At 53.2% G+C, this 17557-nt stretch overlaps 1 protein-coding gene across 1 annotated transcript in view; it reads left to right on the plus strand.

Moving 5' to 3' along the window:
• Nucleotides 1-13395, plus strand: part of LOC102764293 (carbonic anhydrase 2) — a 34866-nt gene extending 21471 nt beyond the window's left edge. Inside the window, exons 3-7 of the mRNA XM_015570067.1 lie at nucleotides 7947-8065; nucleotides 8471-8563; nucleotides 9830-9892; nucleotides 10837-10992; nucleotides 12630-13395. Of these exons, the coding sequence (XP_015425553.1) occupies nucleotides 7947-8065; nucleotides 8471-8563; nucleotides 9830-9892; nucleotides 10837-10992; nucleotides 12630-12749 (551 nt within the window). The 3' untranslated portion in view covers nucleotides 12750-13395. The remainder of the gene's footprint in view (nucleotides 1-7946; nucleotides 8066-8470; nucleotides 8564-9829; nucleotides 9893-10836; nucleotides 10993-12629) is intronic.
• The last annotated feature ends 4162 nt before the right edge of the window (nucleotides 13396-17557 follow it).

A 17557-nucleotide genomic window follows, 5' to 3' on the forward strand; every position in this document is an offset into this window, starting at 1 on the left:
GTTCTCTGCCTGGGACCCCCGCGTCTGGCGCGCACAGGCCCAAGGGGGGTGGGGTGTATCCTCAGCGGGAGACGCGAGGACAGCCCCTCCGGGCCCCTGCGGGACACCCTCCTACCCCGACCCAGGAGGAGAGAGAAGAGGTTGCAACAGGAAATGGTAGGTGTTGGTGGCAGAAATCAGGGACCCGCGCCCCCACCATCCTCCGCGCCACCTGTGGCTGAGGCTTCCGCGCCGCCTGTCCCTGGCACTTCTCTGCGGTTAGAATTCCTTGCCCTGAACGGAGTTCACCCTTCACCTCTGACCCTAATGTCAGGGGGTCACCAGGAGCGGGCTTTCCCGCCAGGGACCTGGGTTCTCAGAGCCAGAGGACATCAATGTCTGGGTGCTGCGTGGCCTCCACACATGGATGCCCATCTCACAGCAGCCCCTATGGGAGATGTCATTATTAACCCACAGAACAAATGGGAAACTGAGGCATGGGGTGCTTTCCCAAAGGCTCTTCAGCTTGGTGGTGCCGCCCAATGGGAGCCTGCATCCCTGCCCCTTCCCGGGGAGTGGGTGCCTGTCCCCCCGCCGGGGGCTCACGCGTCCCTCCCCACCCAGGGCCCGAGCACTGGCACAAGGACTTCCCCATTGCCAAGGGCCACCGCCAGTCCCCTGTGGACATTGACACCAAAGCCGCCGCTCACGACCCCGCGCTGAAGCCCCTGACTGTGTCCTACGAGCAGGTGGTGTCCAGGCGGATCCTCAACAACGGCCACTCCTTCAACGTGGAGTTTGACGACTCCCAGAACACAGCAGGTCAGTGGCTAACGCATCACTGGGGCCTTTTACCCAAAAGCTGTTTTCCTGGTGAAGGGGGACCCTTCTCAGCCCTGAAGAGCCAGGGTGGGGACTGGCACAGATGCCAGGCTCAGAGGGCAGGCCGATGACCTTGAAATGACCTGGGCTGCTCCTCCCTGGAACAGTCCCTGGTCCCTTGCAGGCCACTGAGAACCTGGGACCTGCCTCTGAAAATTCCAAAAGGCAGTGTCCCCTGGCAAGAAACATCAACAGTGATGTTTTGCAAAATTAGAACATTTAAGTTCTGTTCCTCTCTCACATCAATGTCTGCCCCCTCCCTCACCCTCTCCCCCTCCTTCTCCCTCTCCCTCTCCCTCTTCCTTTCCCTCTCCCTCTCCCTTCCTCTCTCTCTGAAATCAACAAAAACATACTTTTAAAAATTAGAAATTTAAGTTCTAAGTTTCACTCTCACATAGATATTTCTCTCCCTTCCTCTCTAAAAACCAATGGAAACATGTCCTTGGGTGAGGATAAAAAATCAACACCCCCCCCCCCCCCCCCCCCCAAATTCTTGGAAACAAAATTCTGAGTATTTTCTGGGTGTTGGGCTAGTGCGATAAGGGTGGCAGTACAGCTTGGTATCTACTGAGAAAGTCATTCCACGAATGAAGATGGTTTAGAGCTGGTGGATATACTTGGCCCATTACGGACAAAACTGATGACCATCATTTGTTCGTAATGAGCTGTTTCCAGGGCGCTCGTTGAATGCTGTGCTTTTCCTTATTTAGAAATAGAGCCCCCCCCCCCCCCACTGGTTGATGTTATTGCCCTGTTCTCCTGAGCGCTGCCTCTGAAGGTCCGTGGCCGCTGCTGCAAACACACAGGCGGGCGCTGTGGAGGGGCCTGGGACAATGAGAAGGAGCGCGATGGTGCCGCTAAAACGGTGCCTCCACGGCCGCAGCTCTAGCATCTCCGGTACCAGAGCCCTCAGAGGCGCGGCCACTGTCCTGCTCAGCTCTTACCCATGTATTCAGCACCGTTTTGAAAAAGTTCTTCCCTGCCCCTTTCCTATTTTAAAATTTCTTGACACTTGGCTTTCTGAATAGTGATTTGGGAAGACAGTTTGATGGCGGGTAATGTAGAGGTGATCTGAGAAGCGTTCTCACCCCGTGCTCGGGGTCACCTCACCCAGCACACACACGCACACAGACACACATGGACGCACATGATTTTCTAGGTTTTGAGGATTAAGTTGGTGGAGGGTGTCCCCTGGAGACCCTTCTGTGCGTTTCTGCCGTGTCACCTTCCCCGGCGCCTCCCACTCCAAAGCAGCAACGCTCGGCGATGAAGTTAAATATAACGTTAAATAGAAGGGAGACAGTTTCTTTCCTTCGTGTGCAGATTGTAATAGGACAGGGCCAAAGGTCTTGGCGGTATTGTACATATAGAAAGGATGCCGTAACACTTCATGTTTGGTTATTTAAAAAAACAGAAGCTACTTTAGTCTGTAGTTGTCAGCTTTTTTTTTCTAAGAGACAAAGCACATTCAGTGTTGCCAGTGAAATAGTTGTTTTCCCTGGGTCTGGGTCTGCCAGTTCCAGACCTCCCTGGATGCCACACAGAACCCAGTATAAAATCACATGCCACCTGAGTGCTGAGAGTCTTCCTTGGAACAGTGAGAAACAGATGGAACCGTGCACTGCTCTAGTGCGTGTGTGTTGGGGAGCGGGGTCAGCATTTGGGGGTAGCTGTGAGCCTCGCCCGGGATCCGTGGCCCCGGTGGCAGCAGCCTGGCCTCTCAGAGGTTTGCTTTCTTTCCTGTGAAACTGGAGTGAGGATGGCGTGCACCGGAGGGGGAAGCGTGCTGAGCTCTAAGATTACCTCCAGCACTCCCTCGATGGGGTTTCCACGTCTCGTTTGTCAGTGTACCGGCACGTTCCATGTCTGATATTAAAGGGGTCCTGCTGGTTTCCTGCATGGCACCCAGCTGTAGCTGCGCGTCCGGCCACGCACCCGCTGCTCCCGGGGGGTTTCTCCACGGGCAGGGGCTGGTCACCTGGTTTCCCATCCCTGTGGGCCACTTGCATTTGTAAAGCGGCGGCTGTGTTTAGATTGTGAACCGAGAACACAAGTGGGTTAGTTTAGGGAGGGGCTCAAATCCACGCCGTGGAGACACGTGGGCTTCACTTAGTTCTCATTTTAAAAATCCTCACCAACACAATGAGATGCAAAGTCAGGCAGGCGCCTGAGGGCCGGCCAGGGGCTGGGGCACCTGGGAGAAAGGTGGGAGTGACGGCTGGGTCAGCCGCTCCCGTACGTGCGACAGGAAGTCTTGCAGGGCCGAGGAAACAGGGTGGCCTGAGCTGGCTCGGGTCTCGGTGAGGCCAGGCCCAGGCTTGGAGGGGCTCCAGGCGAAGGAAGAGGTCGGCCCAAGGCTGCCAGGGCACCGCACCTGCTGGCACCGGCCGGGAGGCATGGGAACCGGACAGGCAGGCGCAGAAAGACCTCTCTCGCATGTGAAAGTCTCCTTTGTGCCTCTGTCCAAACACTGCAACCTCCTCAGCTGTTCTGGTTGAACAGGAAGCTTTCTCTCTTTTCGAGAATGCAGAATGCATTAAATATTGATGTTAAGGGAAAACACACCCACAGAATTAAAACAGAACCAAAGCGATCGTACCAGGCGGGGGACAGGCTTCGGACTTTTGTAAAGATCCTGGCCTCTCAGGTTAGAAGAAGCGGCTGCCGGGCGTAAGGCAGAGGCTGGCCTCCCGTCCTGGGAGTGACGGCCTGGGGACCTCAGAATAGGAGGGAATAGAAATCTTCACAAAATAACACGGTTCACCTAGTGCGTGCACACCGTCTCCAGCACTGCGCTTTTCTGTCCACATACCTCCCAAAATAATTTATCCTTCCGGTCACCCAAGCTCGTTAAGTCAACACTTTAACTTCTCTTTTTGTTAGGAGTTATTGTTATGGTGTTTATCATTTTTATATCCTTTGCCACTTATTTTATACTTTTAAACCCTTAAGTTTATTTCCTTTTCCCTCCCTCTGTGATTTCAGTCTTCTAGCACTTCTCAGAGGTTCGGATTTTCAAATATATCCTAAATGCTATCTTATCTCCAAACTCAAATACATGGAGTCAGGAGCTGAGGCGGCAGAACTTATCGCTGTTTAAGCCCAGGGAGTTCTTTTTGCCTGGGAGGCAATGGGCTGTGACCAGAAGCTTGGGCTAAAGCCCTCATCAATCTTCTAAAGTCCTTTAAAAACAAACCACCTTACATTAATGAAAAATCGTTAATCTTGTTAGAGTTTTTTCATTATTAGAAAATAACTCCCCCTGCTTAAGATCTTTTATTACTGGCTTTATTTGAGAGAAAAGATCAGCAGTCAAAATTCCTAATTCCTGCTAACTTATTAACTTTCATTAATGAGTGCAAAACTCTCCTGCTTTATTGCGAAGTTAGAGGCAAATATTGAAAAACAACGTCTGGATTATGGGGCTAATCCATACACTGCATTATTTCTGTGTTGTTTTTTGAGAAATTGGAATGTTTGTATCTGTTTATATTAATTCAAGAAGGAAGAAGGAAGGCAGCCGAGCTGTCCTGGCCCCGGGCAGGCGAGCAGACCTGCTCTGGGCACATTCTGGGTTCTGCTTGCTTTTCAGGAACCTGCTGTTGAAGCTGCTAAACTTCCCTCCCACAGACAATCTCAGCTCCAAAGGAAACATCCACCACAAATGCAGGGCTTGCCTGCAAAGCGCGGCCTGCACCCAACCCCACCAAGCGCAGCACCCCGTGCAGATCGTGTTCATGGCATGTGTGTGTGTGTGTGTGTGTGTGTGTGTGTGTGTGTGTCTGCGTTCGGGCTCGCAGTCCGCATCATAGATGATCACGGTCTGTCTGCAGTAACACGCATGTCATGTCCAGTGTATGTCACAGACGTGAACCTCCACCCCCTCGGCTTCCATGCAGCTGCTACCAGGCACCGTGTGTGTACATACCTGAGCCTCCTTTTTAATTCTTGGACAGTTGCCATCCACCTGCCTCTGAAAGCTGAATTTCCGTGTGTCTACGTAGCGAAGGGCAGCCTGCCATTTTGCTCCTCAGAAGCAGCCGCGCAGGCCGCCCGTTTCGCCCTGGGCCGCCCCATGTCTGCTCTCCTCTCCCAGGGAGGCCTGGCCGCCGCCTCCGCCGGGAAGGCCACAGGAATGCAGTGTGGTAGTTTTCTGATTATTCACAGAGAGCGTTGTTCACCTGTTGGAAATGCTGTGTTTAGTGGATTTATTTCTTCACATTGTTGATAGGAAACTCCTTAAATTTTAAGTTTAAACCAAAGACCATCGGGTTAGTTTATTTGTATTTTGGATCTAAGAGAGATTATTGACTTCCAGGGAGGGCTTTGTTATTTGGATGCATTTTATATTAAGTGATCATGTGATTTGGAAGAAAAAAATTCAAAGCGTTAACATTTCAGTTTTTAATTTGTGTAGGTGGTCTGATTTATCTCAGTATGACTGGCATGAATGTCTTAATTTTTACAAACAACCTATATTCAACATAATTTTTCCACGTAATCTGTACAGGAAGACAGATGCGGCTAGAATATACTTGGTGCTCACTTTGCAGTTTGTGTATTTAGTTGGTACAACTGAGGCAGTCACGGCAGTGAAAGGCTGAAGCGCCCGTGGGCGGCGGGCGTGGGGGGAGGGGGAATCGGGGCTTCGGGTGCATGGGAGCCCGCGTGAGTCTGTCCTTCCCGTGCAGCACGTTTCCACCAGGCAGTAGGCCATGCCTCGTCCGCCCCACGGGCCTCGTTGCCTTTTACAGAAACAACTTCTGCTATTTTTAAACCTTATTTTTGCAGTAGAAAAGCAGGTTTCATTTTAAACTGGGGTAGTTTAGAGGTGACCTGAGGCAGCCAACGTAAAGCAAGTAAGCAAGCAGACCCAGAGGCAGCCGCTTCCCAGCTTCCAGCACGTGCTGTCTGTGCTGCTTCTCAGTTAAAAAGACAGGCACGCCTTTACGACAGCTCACGGCAAGTTGTTATCATAACAACGCTCTTGAGGGACTTCATTGACTAGACTTCATGTTAAGGAGTTTTGAGAAATAACCAACTAGTTGAAGAAGGTCAGAAATGCTGCCTTTAATAGCAAGTAAACAGTAACTATAATAATCTTTTAAAATTACAGCAGGCTTACAATTTACATAGCCACATAGTTTTATTTTAATAGGAGTGAAAACAGGTATCCGGTAATAACAGATCAGCACGGAATGTGTTTAATCATTGAACCCAGAGCTTAATTCCTTTTCCTTTTTAGTATTAGTAAGTCCCGTTTAATGAAAGCTCATATATACTCTTGCCTGACTCAATGTTCTCTGTAAGAAGTAAAGTAGGATGGAATCTAAACATCCGCCAGAGAGTGAGTAAGAACTAGCTCTAAGCTTCGTGATCTCTACAGTTTAAGATTCTTCGCAGGGAGGGAGACCAGTCCGCTCAGATTTACTTAACCCACTTCCCCACTTGGTAGAATGAATGATGTTACAATGGTTTTCAGGATCAGCCCGCCAGTTAGTTAGTAGCTTTAAAAAGTTATAAAGGAATTACTTCCAACATCAATTTATTTCATAAACAAGTATTTTGTTTTAAGGATATATCATTATGAAAAATAGGAATTATCTAATTTCTGAAAAAGCCTATTTGGGGTGATAAGGCTAATTCTTTTCTCATAGACTTATGAGGTTAAAAAAAGCTTTTACAATTAATTGTTATTAAGTTTCAAGAGAGATGATTTTTGTCAGAAAACATCAAATTCATGTTTCTTAGCAGCTCTATTTATGATTTAGTAACATAGCACTATTTATGATTCGCGGGTTTTTTTCATTCTCTCTTTCTCCCGTGAGAAGCAGAGGCGCCCCAAGGCCATGTCAGGAGCCACAGAAAAGCCTCCCCAGAACCTCCCATCGGCTTCCCCTTCCCTTCCGCTGGATGAGCATCTGCTGCCGCCTTGTAAGCACATTTAGCGAAAGGGAAGCCAGCAAACTTGTCCATCCAGACTTGGTCCCTTTGATTTGCAAAGCCAAAGTTTGGACTCATTCTTTTATGAATTATAAACCAAAACTAATAAAATATACTTATGGGAGCAGATGTTTAATCCCAGTTCTGGAAAAAATAACAGTGAAGTGGTAGAACTAAACTAACTTTAAAAGCTTTAAAATATACTGGTTAAACCCCATTAATACATATAAGTCAGGTAGAAAGTTTTTGGAGGGGATAGGGAAGCAGTGACCTCTTACTATTTTAATCCTCTCTTAAGACACAACTGTCACAGATAGATTGTGGTCCAACACCGCGATTTCTAGGACTGCTTTTACTGTAATTAATATCAGAACATGGGAATCATGAGGTAGTTAGTTATTCAAGTTAGAATTAGAAGTTCCTGGAGGTAATAGAGCACCTCCACTAGTATGTGATCAGTACCTAGTGGAGTAATCAACAATTGGATGTACCCATTTTACAGATGAGGACGTTAGGGTCAGAGAGGGTAAATAAAAATTTTAAAGGGACAAAGCTAGTTAGTAGCTTTTGGATTTGGATGGTCACTGCTACTAAAGGATTTGGAAAGCCTGTGTGAGGAAAACAGGATTTTATAGCATTGAGATCAAGAATGCTGGTATTTCAGAAATTCTGGCCTGTAGGACTGTCCTGACAGGTTAGCTGAGTCGCCTCAGGACAGTCCCTGCGGAGAGGTAGCCACATTTGTGCGAAGGTGCCCGAGGCCTGCGCTGGCCAGCAAGGGAATAACTTCCTCCGTGACTCACAGAGGAAGCCATAGCTTCCTTAACACTTCCTCTCTCTGCCCTGACCCTATGACCCCCAAGCAAATCCGGAAGAGAAGTGCCAGGTGCTCAGCAGACGGAGGGAAAAGCAGCGTCCTTTGGGCAACACGCGGAGGAACAGCTACCGCGTATTCTGCTCCGCACTGTGGGCCAAACCGGAGCCGGATTGAATTTCCAGTGAAAATGTTGCTATGGGCACGTATGCAGGACTACACAATGGGAGTCAAATGTAACATTAGTAGTGTGAGTTCCGTAGCACATGTATGAGTATGCACTGTACACATGTGTATACACACGCACACGTATATTTTTACATTTCAGTGCTGAAGGGAGGACCTCTCGCTGACACCTACCGACTGGTTCAGTTCCACTTCCACTGGGGCTCGTGCGATGGGCAGGGCTCGGAGCACACGGTGGATCAGGAGAAATACGCCGCAGAGGTAACCTGTGCTTGCTTGCTTCTGGGGAAAACACAGTGATACTTGGCATTAATTTCAAAAGCTTAATTTTGTAAATTCGGCTTAAACAGGGGGAACCACTTTTTGAACAAAGGACCTTCACACTTGCTTATCGCTGCTCCAAGGACAGCGTTGGGGGAGTGAGTGAATTCAAGTGCGAGGACCTGTTTTCATATAAACCTAGAAAGAGAATTTGCGTCTTCCCGCAGAACATGCAACTCTTGCTGTTGATGAAATCACTTGTTCTTATGCCAAACAGTTTAAATAGAATTAAAATGAAGGAAAGGCTTACTCTTAAAATGCCCAGAGACCACAGTGGGGGTGGGGGTGGGGGCAGGGTCCCTGGTCTGTCCATCCTCACTGTGAGTGGTCTGTCTCCTGCCGCAGCTGCACCTGGTTCACTGGAACACCAAGTACGGGGATTTCGGGACGGCCGTCAAACAACCCGACGGGCTGGCTGTTTTGGGTGTTTTTTTGAAGGTTAGTGGACAGCCCCGTTCTTTCCCTGTTTTCAGCAAAGATGAGCCAGACAGGACACTTCTAGCCAATAGGACATTCTCCAGAGAGCCTGGGTGGAGATGGGACCGAGGAGGACTTGAGAAGTGGTGTTGGCACTGTTCCAAGAGACTGTGACGATGCGTCCCTGTGAGGTGAAGGGAGCAAGAGCGACCCTGCCCACGTCCACGGTTCCTCCCCTTGAGCTGGACAGTGTCTTTCATGACAGACGGCTGTGGGGGAGCACCTCTGCCCTCGAGGTGCTCCTGGCCGCCTAGCAGCCCAATAGACATGAGGCAAGAGAAATAACCACGTGGAGTACAGCCGTCTGTATGGGAACCCCGCAAACAGGAGAGTCAGAATCTACCTGCAGGAGCGGGAACCTGGGCTATGAGACATCTGAGCTGGGGGTGGGGAGGGCCTGGGGCCTCAGCTGCAGGAGGGTGAGAAGGGCAGCCCTTTAATCAGCAGTTTTCCCTGCCCTACAGCCATGACAAAGGGTTATCTCTGATCACCTCTTCTGGGCAGAGCCTCTAACTCAAATTCTTCTAAGTAGTTAAAGTGGGAGGAGGGGCTAGAAGTTTGCTAAGGTTGACTTTAGCTCCAAACAATCTGCACCCCACAGAGGCACACGGCAGGGGCGGGGGGCAGGTGGGGGGACTTATTTGGACCCCACACGCTAAAGGAAGGGCAGGCTCTCAGCCTGCAGGACGGCTCCATAGTGGGGAATTGCAAGCAACAGGGGACGGAAGGTTGAGCTGCCATCCTGACAGTTGTAAAGCCAGTGGAGTCATGGGCTGGTGAGTCACGGCTGGACTATGTCAAGGTGGGAGCCGCGACATTTTACCTTGTCGCCCTGGTTTCTATGAAACCATCCACGGAAAGCATGGAGAGGCGTGGAAGACGCTGATTAGATGATGGAAGGAAACGAGGGCTGAGGGGTTGGGGAGGCAGGAGAGCCAGGGGAGAGTGTTAAAAGCAAGGGCGGACAGTTGGCGAAGGCCTGCGAGAAGGTGCAGGCGAGCTCGGGCCAGTGTCCTTCCTTCTGAGCTGAGAGCGCTGTTGCCGCTGGAGAGGATGAGAAGCTCATCTCTGGGGCTGCCAGGGCTGCGGCCTGCGTTTGTGGGGGGGCCAGGTAGCAAGTGTGGGGTTTGGGTTTACTCTTTGGAGAAATTCTATGATAGAACTGCCCAGATCTAAAGGGTGTGGTGCCACCTGCCATACAGCACCTGGTCCCGTGTCTTGCTCTAGGTCGGCGACGCTAAGCCGGGCCTCCAGAAGGTCGTCGATGCGCTGTGCTCCATTAAAACAAAGGTACGTGAGTGTCCCGCCACCCCACGGGCTTGGGGAAGCGCTTTTGTTCAAATGGAATAGCTTTGGCTTGACAAGGGGTGTCTGGGAGAGCAATTAAAGGTAAAATGTCGCTTATGTATGTATTTAACTCTTTTATAATCCAAAAGTTGATCCTGATGCCCGTCTAAGACTTGTGTTTGCGTAATCTGGCTTCCCCATCCACGCGTCCCTCTGCGCGTCAGGGGCTCGTGCCTGGGAGGAGGCCGAAAGGCCGCCTGCTCAGCCAGTCACTCACCCCTGTGCAGGGGTCTCCTGAGGGCCTGCCACGTGCCGGCCACTTCGTACCGTGGTGAACGCAACGCACAGGGCCCGCCTCAGGGAGGTGCCTGTTCTGGGCCTCCTCGAATTGATTCGTCCCATGTTTAAACCCTCCCGAGGGCACGGCTGCATTGAGGTCAATGGGCTTCGGCGTAAACTAAATACTGCCATGGCCAGTGGCAGCCCTGGCTCCATAAAGCTCGCCCTCACAGCAGCCTCTGGCTTCTGAAATGCTCACCTCCCACCTCTAGCTTGACGCCGTTGACTCCTGAATAAACCTGACCTGAAAGCACTAACTCAAAAAGACACCTGCACCCCACACTCATCACAGCATCATACACAACAGCCAACTGGGGGGGGGAGCAGAGGGAGGGCTAAGTGTCCACCAACGCGTGAACGGATAAAGGACATGAGGTGCGCAAGGAAATGTGACTCCCCCTTAAACGGAAGGGAACTGGCCACCTGTGTGGGCACCGGGTGGAGAGCAGTCAGGTTCTCCAGCTCATGGCTGTTTCCGGGCAGACGCCTGGGTGACGCTCTTTCAGTACTGTTTCCCGGGGAGTGGAGTCTCTTTAAAATGCAGCTGTGGCTGTTAGGTGCGCCTCCCGCCCGACCATGGGCTCTAACCTGAGTGTCGCCTGTGCCAGGGTAAGAGCGCCGCCTTCACTGGCTTCGACCCGTGTGGGCTCCTCCCCGGGAGCCTGGACTACTGGACCTACCCCGGCTCTCTGACCACGCCACCGCTGCTGGAGTGCGTCACCTGGATCGTGCTCAGGGAGCCCATCAGCGTGAGCAGCGAGCAGGTGGGTCCCCGACGGCGGGCGGGCCAGGTGCGGGGCTGTGGGGTCAGCCAACCTGGTAACCTCCTCCTGGTGCTCTGGCCGTGGGGCCATGTGTGCAGAGCTGAGCTACTAAACATGCAATAAACACGGCTCGTCATTACCATAGCCTGAAGCTATAAACACAGGAGGGTTTGGTGGGCCAGGTGCCTTCACCGAATGAGTGCTGCTTCTGCGAATGCTGAGAAAGCGAAGCCTGCGCAATGACCTGTCACGCCCACGGTTACAGGGCCAGGATGCTCCTCAGCCCCCCGACTCCTGAGGAAGGCGAGGGGCCTGGCAGAAACTATTCGACTCAGTCCCTGCGGCCAGAGTGGCCGGAGGCCGAGGCAGACCCCTCGCCGTGCGCTGGGTGCAGTGCAGTCTGCACAGCAGGTGATTAAGGCCTTGCAGTCCCAGCGGGGCAGGGACAGGGCAGGTCACCGTCGTCCACTTCAATCAAAGTTGACTTTGTGGGGGTGACTGTGGGAATATCACTGAACCAAACAGCTCAGGCTGTTGACTGGTGGCCGCCGACCTCCTTCACGCAGATCAAGTCTCGAGTGGGGAAAGGGAAGAACCGCTTTGCAAAACAGCCTCTGAGAAGTGGGGGCGGGTGAAGACTGCCCGTGTCCATCACAGGGCCAGGGAACAAACTTAAAAGGGAATAAAAATCAACCAAGACACCTGGGCGGTGTGGCTCAGTGGTTGAGCATTGACCTCTGAACCAGGAGGTCAAAGTTCGATTCCCCATGAGGGCACATGCTCGGGGTGTGGGCTCAATTCCCAGTGTGGGGTGTGCAGGAGGCAGCCAATCGATGATTTTCTCTCATTCCTGATGTGTCTCTCTCCCTTCCTGCTTAAAAAATAAGAGTCACCCTAGCCAGTTTGGCTCAGTGGATAGAGCATCGGCCTGTGAACCCAAAGGTCCCGAGTTCGATTCTGGTCAAAGCCAAGCTGAGGCTCCTCCCCGGCCCGGGCCCTGGTCAGGGCTCCTGCAGGAGGCAACCAATCGATGTGTTTCTCTCACATGGATGTTCTCTGTCTGTCCCTCTGTCTTCCACTCTCCCTAAAACTCAATGGAAAAGTATCCTCGGGTGAGGATTAACCAAAGATAAATAAACAAAGAAACAATAAAATAAAAATAAAAAGATCCACCAAGACCAGGACTGGACGCCCACTCGGCACAGCCTTCCAGGGCAGTGTCCTGCGCATTTGAGCAGAGACGCCGGCCTGCCTTCCGGCTCTGGGCTTGCCGACCCTGGACCCCCAACTGCACAGGTGCTGTAGTTCACCCTCCACAGGGCAGACGCAGAACTTTAATTTTCACTTGGGATTGTTATGTTACATCTCAAAGGTATAAAGTCAGGAGGAAAGCAGAAAGCGAACGGAAATGGCCTTCCAGCAACAGCAGCGATTCCGAGCGTGTGTCATAGAGAGGGATCCGTCGGTGAATGCATGCGTGTGCATCTGTGATTATCTGTGGGGTCCCGTGAGACGTGAACATGGGTACATGGTGCTGTGCACATAGGAGAGCCCATGTCAGATGTGATCCAGTGCGTCCCTCAGTATCGCCGTGAAACGTTTCTTTTTAATTTTCTAACCTTTTCTGTGTCTTTTAGATAAACACGTTCCGTCAACTTAGCTTCAACAAGGAGGGGGAGGCGGAAGAACTCATGGTGGACAACTGGCGCCCCACGCAGCCCCTGCACGGCCGCCAGGTCAGGGCGTCCTTCCAGTGAGACACGGGCCGTGGTCCCCAGCGTCCGAGGTCCCCGGCGCGGAGCGCCGGCCCACGCGGCGAATCGGACCGCTGCTCTGCGACCCCTACTGCTGGGCTCCCAACTAGACCCGTCCTGTCCCCTCCCGTCCCCCTGACGCTTGCTATTCCCGTGGGAGGAGCCGGGCCAGCTGTCCACGATGCAGCGGCGTGGTGGGCGGTGCTTTGCTGGGGGTGGTCTTCCTGTAAGAAATGATTAAAGGGATCGGAGGGGAACTGCCTGTTCACAGCGCGCGTGAGCCTCACACAGGGTGTCAGGTGGGAGGAGGCGGGTTCGGATCTGCACCAGGAGATCGCAGTGACGTGAATCAGGTAAAATGCTCAGGATTCAGTGCGACGTGAACCAGACGGGATCACTGTTCTGGCTCCAAGATGTTGTACGAAGGAGAAATCCCCACGTCCGTCTATATTTGTAGCAAAGTCCCCTTACATGTGACTCCTGCCATAATTCAGTGACTTCTGAGCTGCAGAGGTCCACCAGGTAGAATCTAAAAGCTGGTATCATTGTCGCTGTGACACAGAGTGTATTTCCATCCAGAAAATATGTCCTCTGTTAATAAATGCCGTATTTTGGGTATATTCTCTAATAAAGCCCGACTTCTCTTTGGGGTGCTGTGCTTTATGCTGGGGGAGTGGGCGTGTGTGGGATAGTTCCCGTCGGTTCATTGCTGGGGTGAGCGTGTCGGCTTCCTCGGGATGGAAGGACCACGAAGGCCTGGCCGGTTTGCGCCAAGGGGAGGGGGCGGAGCAGCTGGAATACACAGTGCCCGGGAGCAGATGAATGGCGCCAGCCTGCGCTGCGTCAGCAGGGTTGTCGATATCTCTGGCCCCGCTCCGGCCACACGGAGCCGCTGGGTGAGGGGAGCGGGCCTGGACTTGCGTGCCGTCCCCGGTCTCTGCTGGCCTCTTGGGGTGGCCTTTCTGTGAGGGAATCTGGTTAAAGGCTGGCTGGCCTGGACCTGATCTGCGTGCGCTGACATCTTTCATCAGGTTGGGAGGGACCCGTAGCTGAACTATCCCCACCACCCACCGCCTCCGGTCGCCAGGTCCTGTCTGCTCCTATCATAGCCTAGGGCAGTGATGGCGAACCTTTTGAGCTCGGTGTGTCAGCATTTTGGAAAACCCTAACTTAACTCTGGTGCCGTGTCACATATAGAAATTTTTTGATATTTGCAACCATAGTAAAACAAAGACTTATGAAATTTAACAAAGAAAAATCAACCAAAAAAATCAGTTCGCGTGTCACCTCTGACACGCGTGTCAGGTTCGCCATCACTGGCCTAGGGGGCTGGTATGAGGGACCCCCCCCCATCACACAGGCAGAGCCCCCCACAGGGACAGCTGCCTCTTCTGACCAGGTCGTGAGTCCTTGCTCCCCTCACCACCCACATTTGGTTCTGAAGATAGGTGGGACAGGGGGACAGGGTGTTGACATCTTCCTCTCCCCCTCCCCCTCTCCCTCCCCAACTCCGCACGCTGGGTCAGAAAGCTGACCCTCCTTCCTGAGGAAGACGCCAGAGCATCGAGATGCACAGAGGAACATGGTTTCACAACAGGGGTGTTGGGAATGGTTGCACAAGAGTGGAATGTGCTTAATAGTACACATTGTACACGTACAAGGCTAAAATGGTACGTTTCATCACAATTTTTTAGAAGGCTGATGGGATTACTTTTTTATTATCTAGCGTGTCATTCCTCACCTCTGCCTGTTGAAAACGGGCATGTTTTGCACAAAACAAACAGGTACTTATAAATCTCACTTAACAGATGGGAAGGGCCTTCAACATGCCTGGGCATCTACAGGAGGGGGACTTGGGGTGACGAGTGCCCGAGTTTGTGCTGGCTCTGCAGTTCGATGGTCTATTAAAGCCTGGCTTTTGTCTCAGCTGCAGAAACTGGGGCGAGCTCCTTAATCTTCTTAAATCTCCTATTTCTCATCTGCAACTCGAGGGGATAATACTAGCAAATCCCCTCCCATTCCTGTGCGCGACTCAGCACAGACACACCAGCACACCCAGGAGCACCAGTAAGTACCAGCTACGCCCAGAGAGGCCATGGGGGCCCAGACGCGACCAGGGAAGTCTTCAGGATTGGCAACTGTGAGCTCCCCTGACCCCTCCTCCGCTCCTCCAGCCCTGAGGACCCCCGTCTCCTTCCTGGGTGATGCCCCCAGAATCCATGTATGTCCTGACCATCCTGTGGAGTCTATTTACAGCACCCAAAACTGCCGGAGGATGAAAATAAGCGTTTTCCCCATTGGGTCCCGCGTCTAGAAAGCATTTATGCAACCAGAAAGCAAATCCAGTCGCTCCCTATTGCACTGCCTCCCGCGACAGGCATTGAAAGGGGTGCCCTTAATCCTTCACTGCCAAGGAGGCCACGCAGCTCCTCCCCGCGGGCCCGCAGGACCGTCTGCAGCCCGGGCCGTGGCACGGAGACAAGCTCCCAACTGCCAGGCCTTCCTCCCCAGGCTCTCATTCCATTTTTCTGAAAGGAGACGACGAATCTGTCAGGTTGACATTCTTGTTTTACTGCTGACGACCCTGCAGAGCTTATGCGCCATGTCAGCCTGGAGGCAAAGCATCTCGATGTTCCGTGTGCACCCTGTTGGCAACAGTCACAGGTGAGGCATCAGAAACACACGAAAATGAGAGTGTTGTGACTGAAAGGAAGGTGAGAGCGAGAAGCGAAGTCGTTAGGGTCCCACTGAGAGGTGGGTCTTCCAACTGTGCGGCCTTGGGCACCGGGTCCTGGGGGCTGGCTCCCGGGAAGTGCTCGGTAGGTAGCTGTTCTCACACAGACCCTCCAAAGAGGCCTGTGTTCTCCGACCAAGGCACGTCCTCGCTGAGGACCGGATCGCAGCGGCCTCCGCCCGGCGGCGCAGGCAGAGGGAGGAAGAGGGTCAGCACGAGGCTGGCCTGGCTGTGAGGCCACAGGTAAGGATGTGACCGTCCCGGCTTCAATTCCATCGCTCACTGGAGATAACTGGGGTTCCTGCCTGTCAGGGTTGTTTTGAGGACTTAAAGGGGTATCCTGGGTAAAACTCTTATGCCACCCTAAGGTGTTAACTAAGGGACATTAGCGGAGATGATGAGGAATTCATCGACTCGGCCTTGCACAGACCCGTGGCACGAGTGGCGGTGGGTTTTCCGGGTCGGGGGCAGGCACCAGCCCACAGGTGAGCGGCGGCTGCCTCCCCCCGCCAGGCGGGGCTGTCCCTGCAGAGCCCAGTCAGCGGGCTGCAAGCCCCGTGGGACGCTGGGATCTTCTGCGGACAACTCAAGGAACACCTGTGAGGTTGGACAGGTCGGCGGACAGATGGGTCATTAGCTGTGGACGGCGGCTCGGGAATGAGCGTGTGGGAACACGAGCATCAGACGGAGAGAGAGCTGTCAGCTGTCGGGCTGGCCGGCGCCAGGGTTGAGTTTTCCGCTGACCCAGTTGAGTTCAATGAGCCGTTGGGGGAGGGAGGCATCCCCAGGCATCCCCACGTCTTCACTGCGCTGGGAGCTGGCCTGCAGTGCACTTGCTGAGTCTTTATTCGCCCACCTCCCAGGCAGAGTGCGTGTGTAGAAAATGCCACTGTCCTTTAAATCATGGATGGAATATACAGGGGAGTGTCAATGGCTGCGCCAGAAAATCATTGTGCGTCTGGAAGAAAGAGACCGCCGAGCCCCGCGTGCTCGCACTGTGCATGCAGCTGCCCTCACAGAGGCAGACCTGACAGCGTCTGTGTGGATGCCAACGGGAACGACACACACACATCAAGCCGCACTCACGCCCTGGCGTCTCGGGACGTGTCTGCTGGGAAGTTCGTTTGGGGGAAGCGGGGCCCCCTGCCCACGTGTCCCCAGCACTGGCTCATTCCAGAGCCTCAGTCCCCACGAGGGCAGCGCTTCCACGCGTGGGACGTGCGCCTGCTTCCAGCGCTTCCGTAGCCTCAGCTGAGACCGAGCCGAGGTCCGTTAGCTGGCAAGGCAGCAACGCACACGTCGGCTCTGCGTTAACACACTGGGTCTGAGGAAAACAAGAACTCACTTTCAGACTTCAGCCTTGTGTTCTGGCTCCTCTGGATTTCAGAGGTTTCTCTTTTCCTTCTTTTCCGGATGTTTCCTCTAAAGGGAATTCTGAATCAATTCCCTACAATCCTCCTTTGCTCTTCGGGGACGGGAAGCAAAGCCTGACACCGGGTGCAGGAGGCTGCCCGCCAGCGGAGGGGGGACAGAGCCGGGACGGAGACCAGGGAGGTGAGAAGCCGGCGGCAGGGCTTCTGCCCTGCATTGGACGCCCAGCCTCCCCTCCTGGGGCGCGGGGTCCTCTCCTCCTCATTATCCCAAGTGCCTGCAGTGGACACAGGCCATGGGCGCCCAGCGCAGCCCGGCCGCTACCTCCACACGGGGCTCGGAGCCAGGCTCCTGTCCCCAGGAAGGCCGCAGATCAAGGACTTTCTCCTTTTAGAATCGAAACAAGATGCCGCTTCCATGTGCCTCTTCCATCACGACAGGGGCACGACCGCCCCGTTCCTGCCTCTGTGCTTGCCGGGCACTGCAAGTGGGCGCGACCCCTTCTGAATCAGCGGCGCAGGGCTTCTTCCGGTGACCGCGCTCATGCCAGTGACCGAGGCACTCGGCCAGCAGCTAGGGTGGATGGCAGTTCTTTTACTTTTTAAATATATTTTTATTGATTTCAGAGAGGAAGGGGGAGAGAGAGAGATAGAAGCATCAAGGATGGGAGAGAATCATTGATCAGCTGCCTCCTGCTTGCCCCCCA

Source organism: Myotis davidii, unplaced genomic scaffold, assembly GCF_000327345.1.
Source record: "Myotis davidii unplaced genomic scaffold, ASM32734v1 scaffold1466, whole genome shotgun sequence".
Taxonomy (NCBI): domain Eukaryota; kingdom Metazoa; phylum Chordata; class Mammalia; order Chiroptera; family Vespertilionidae; genus Myotis; species Myotis davidii.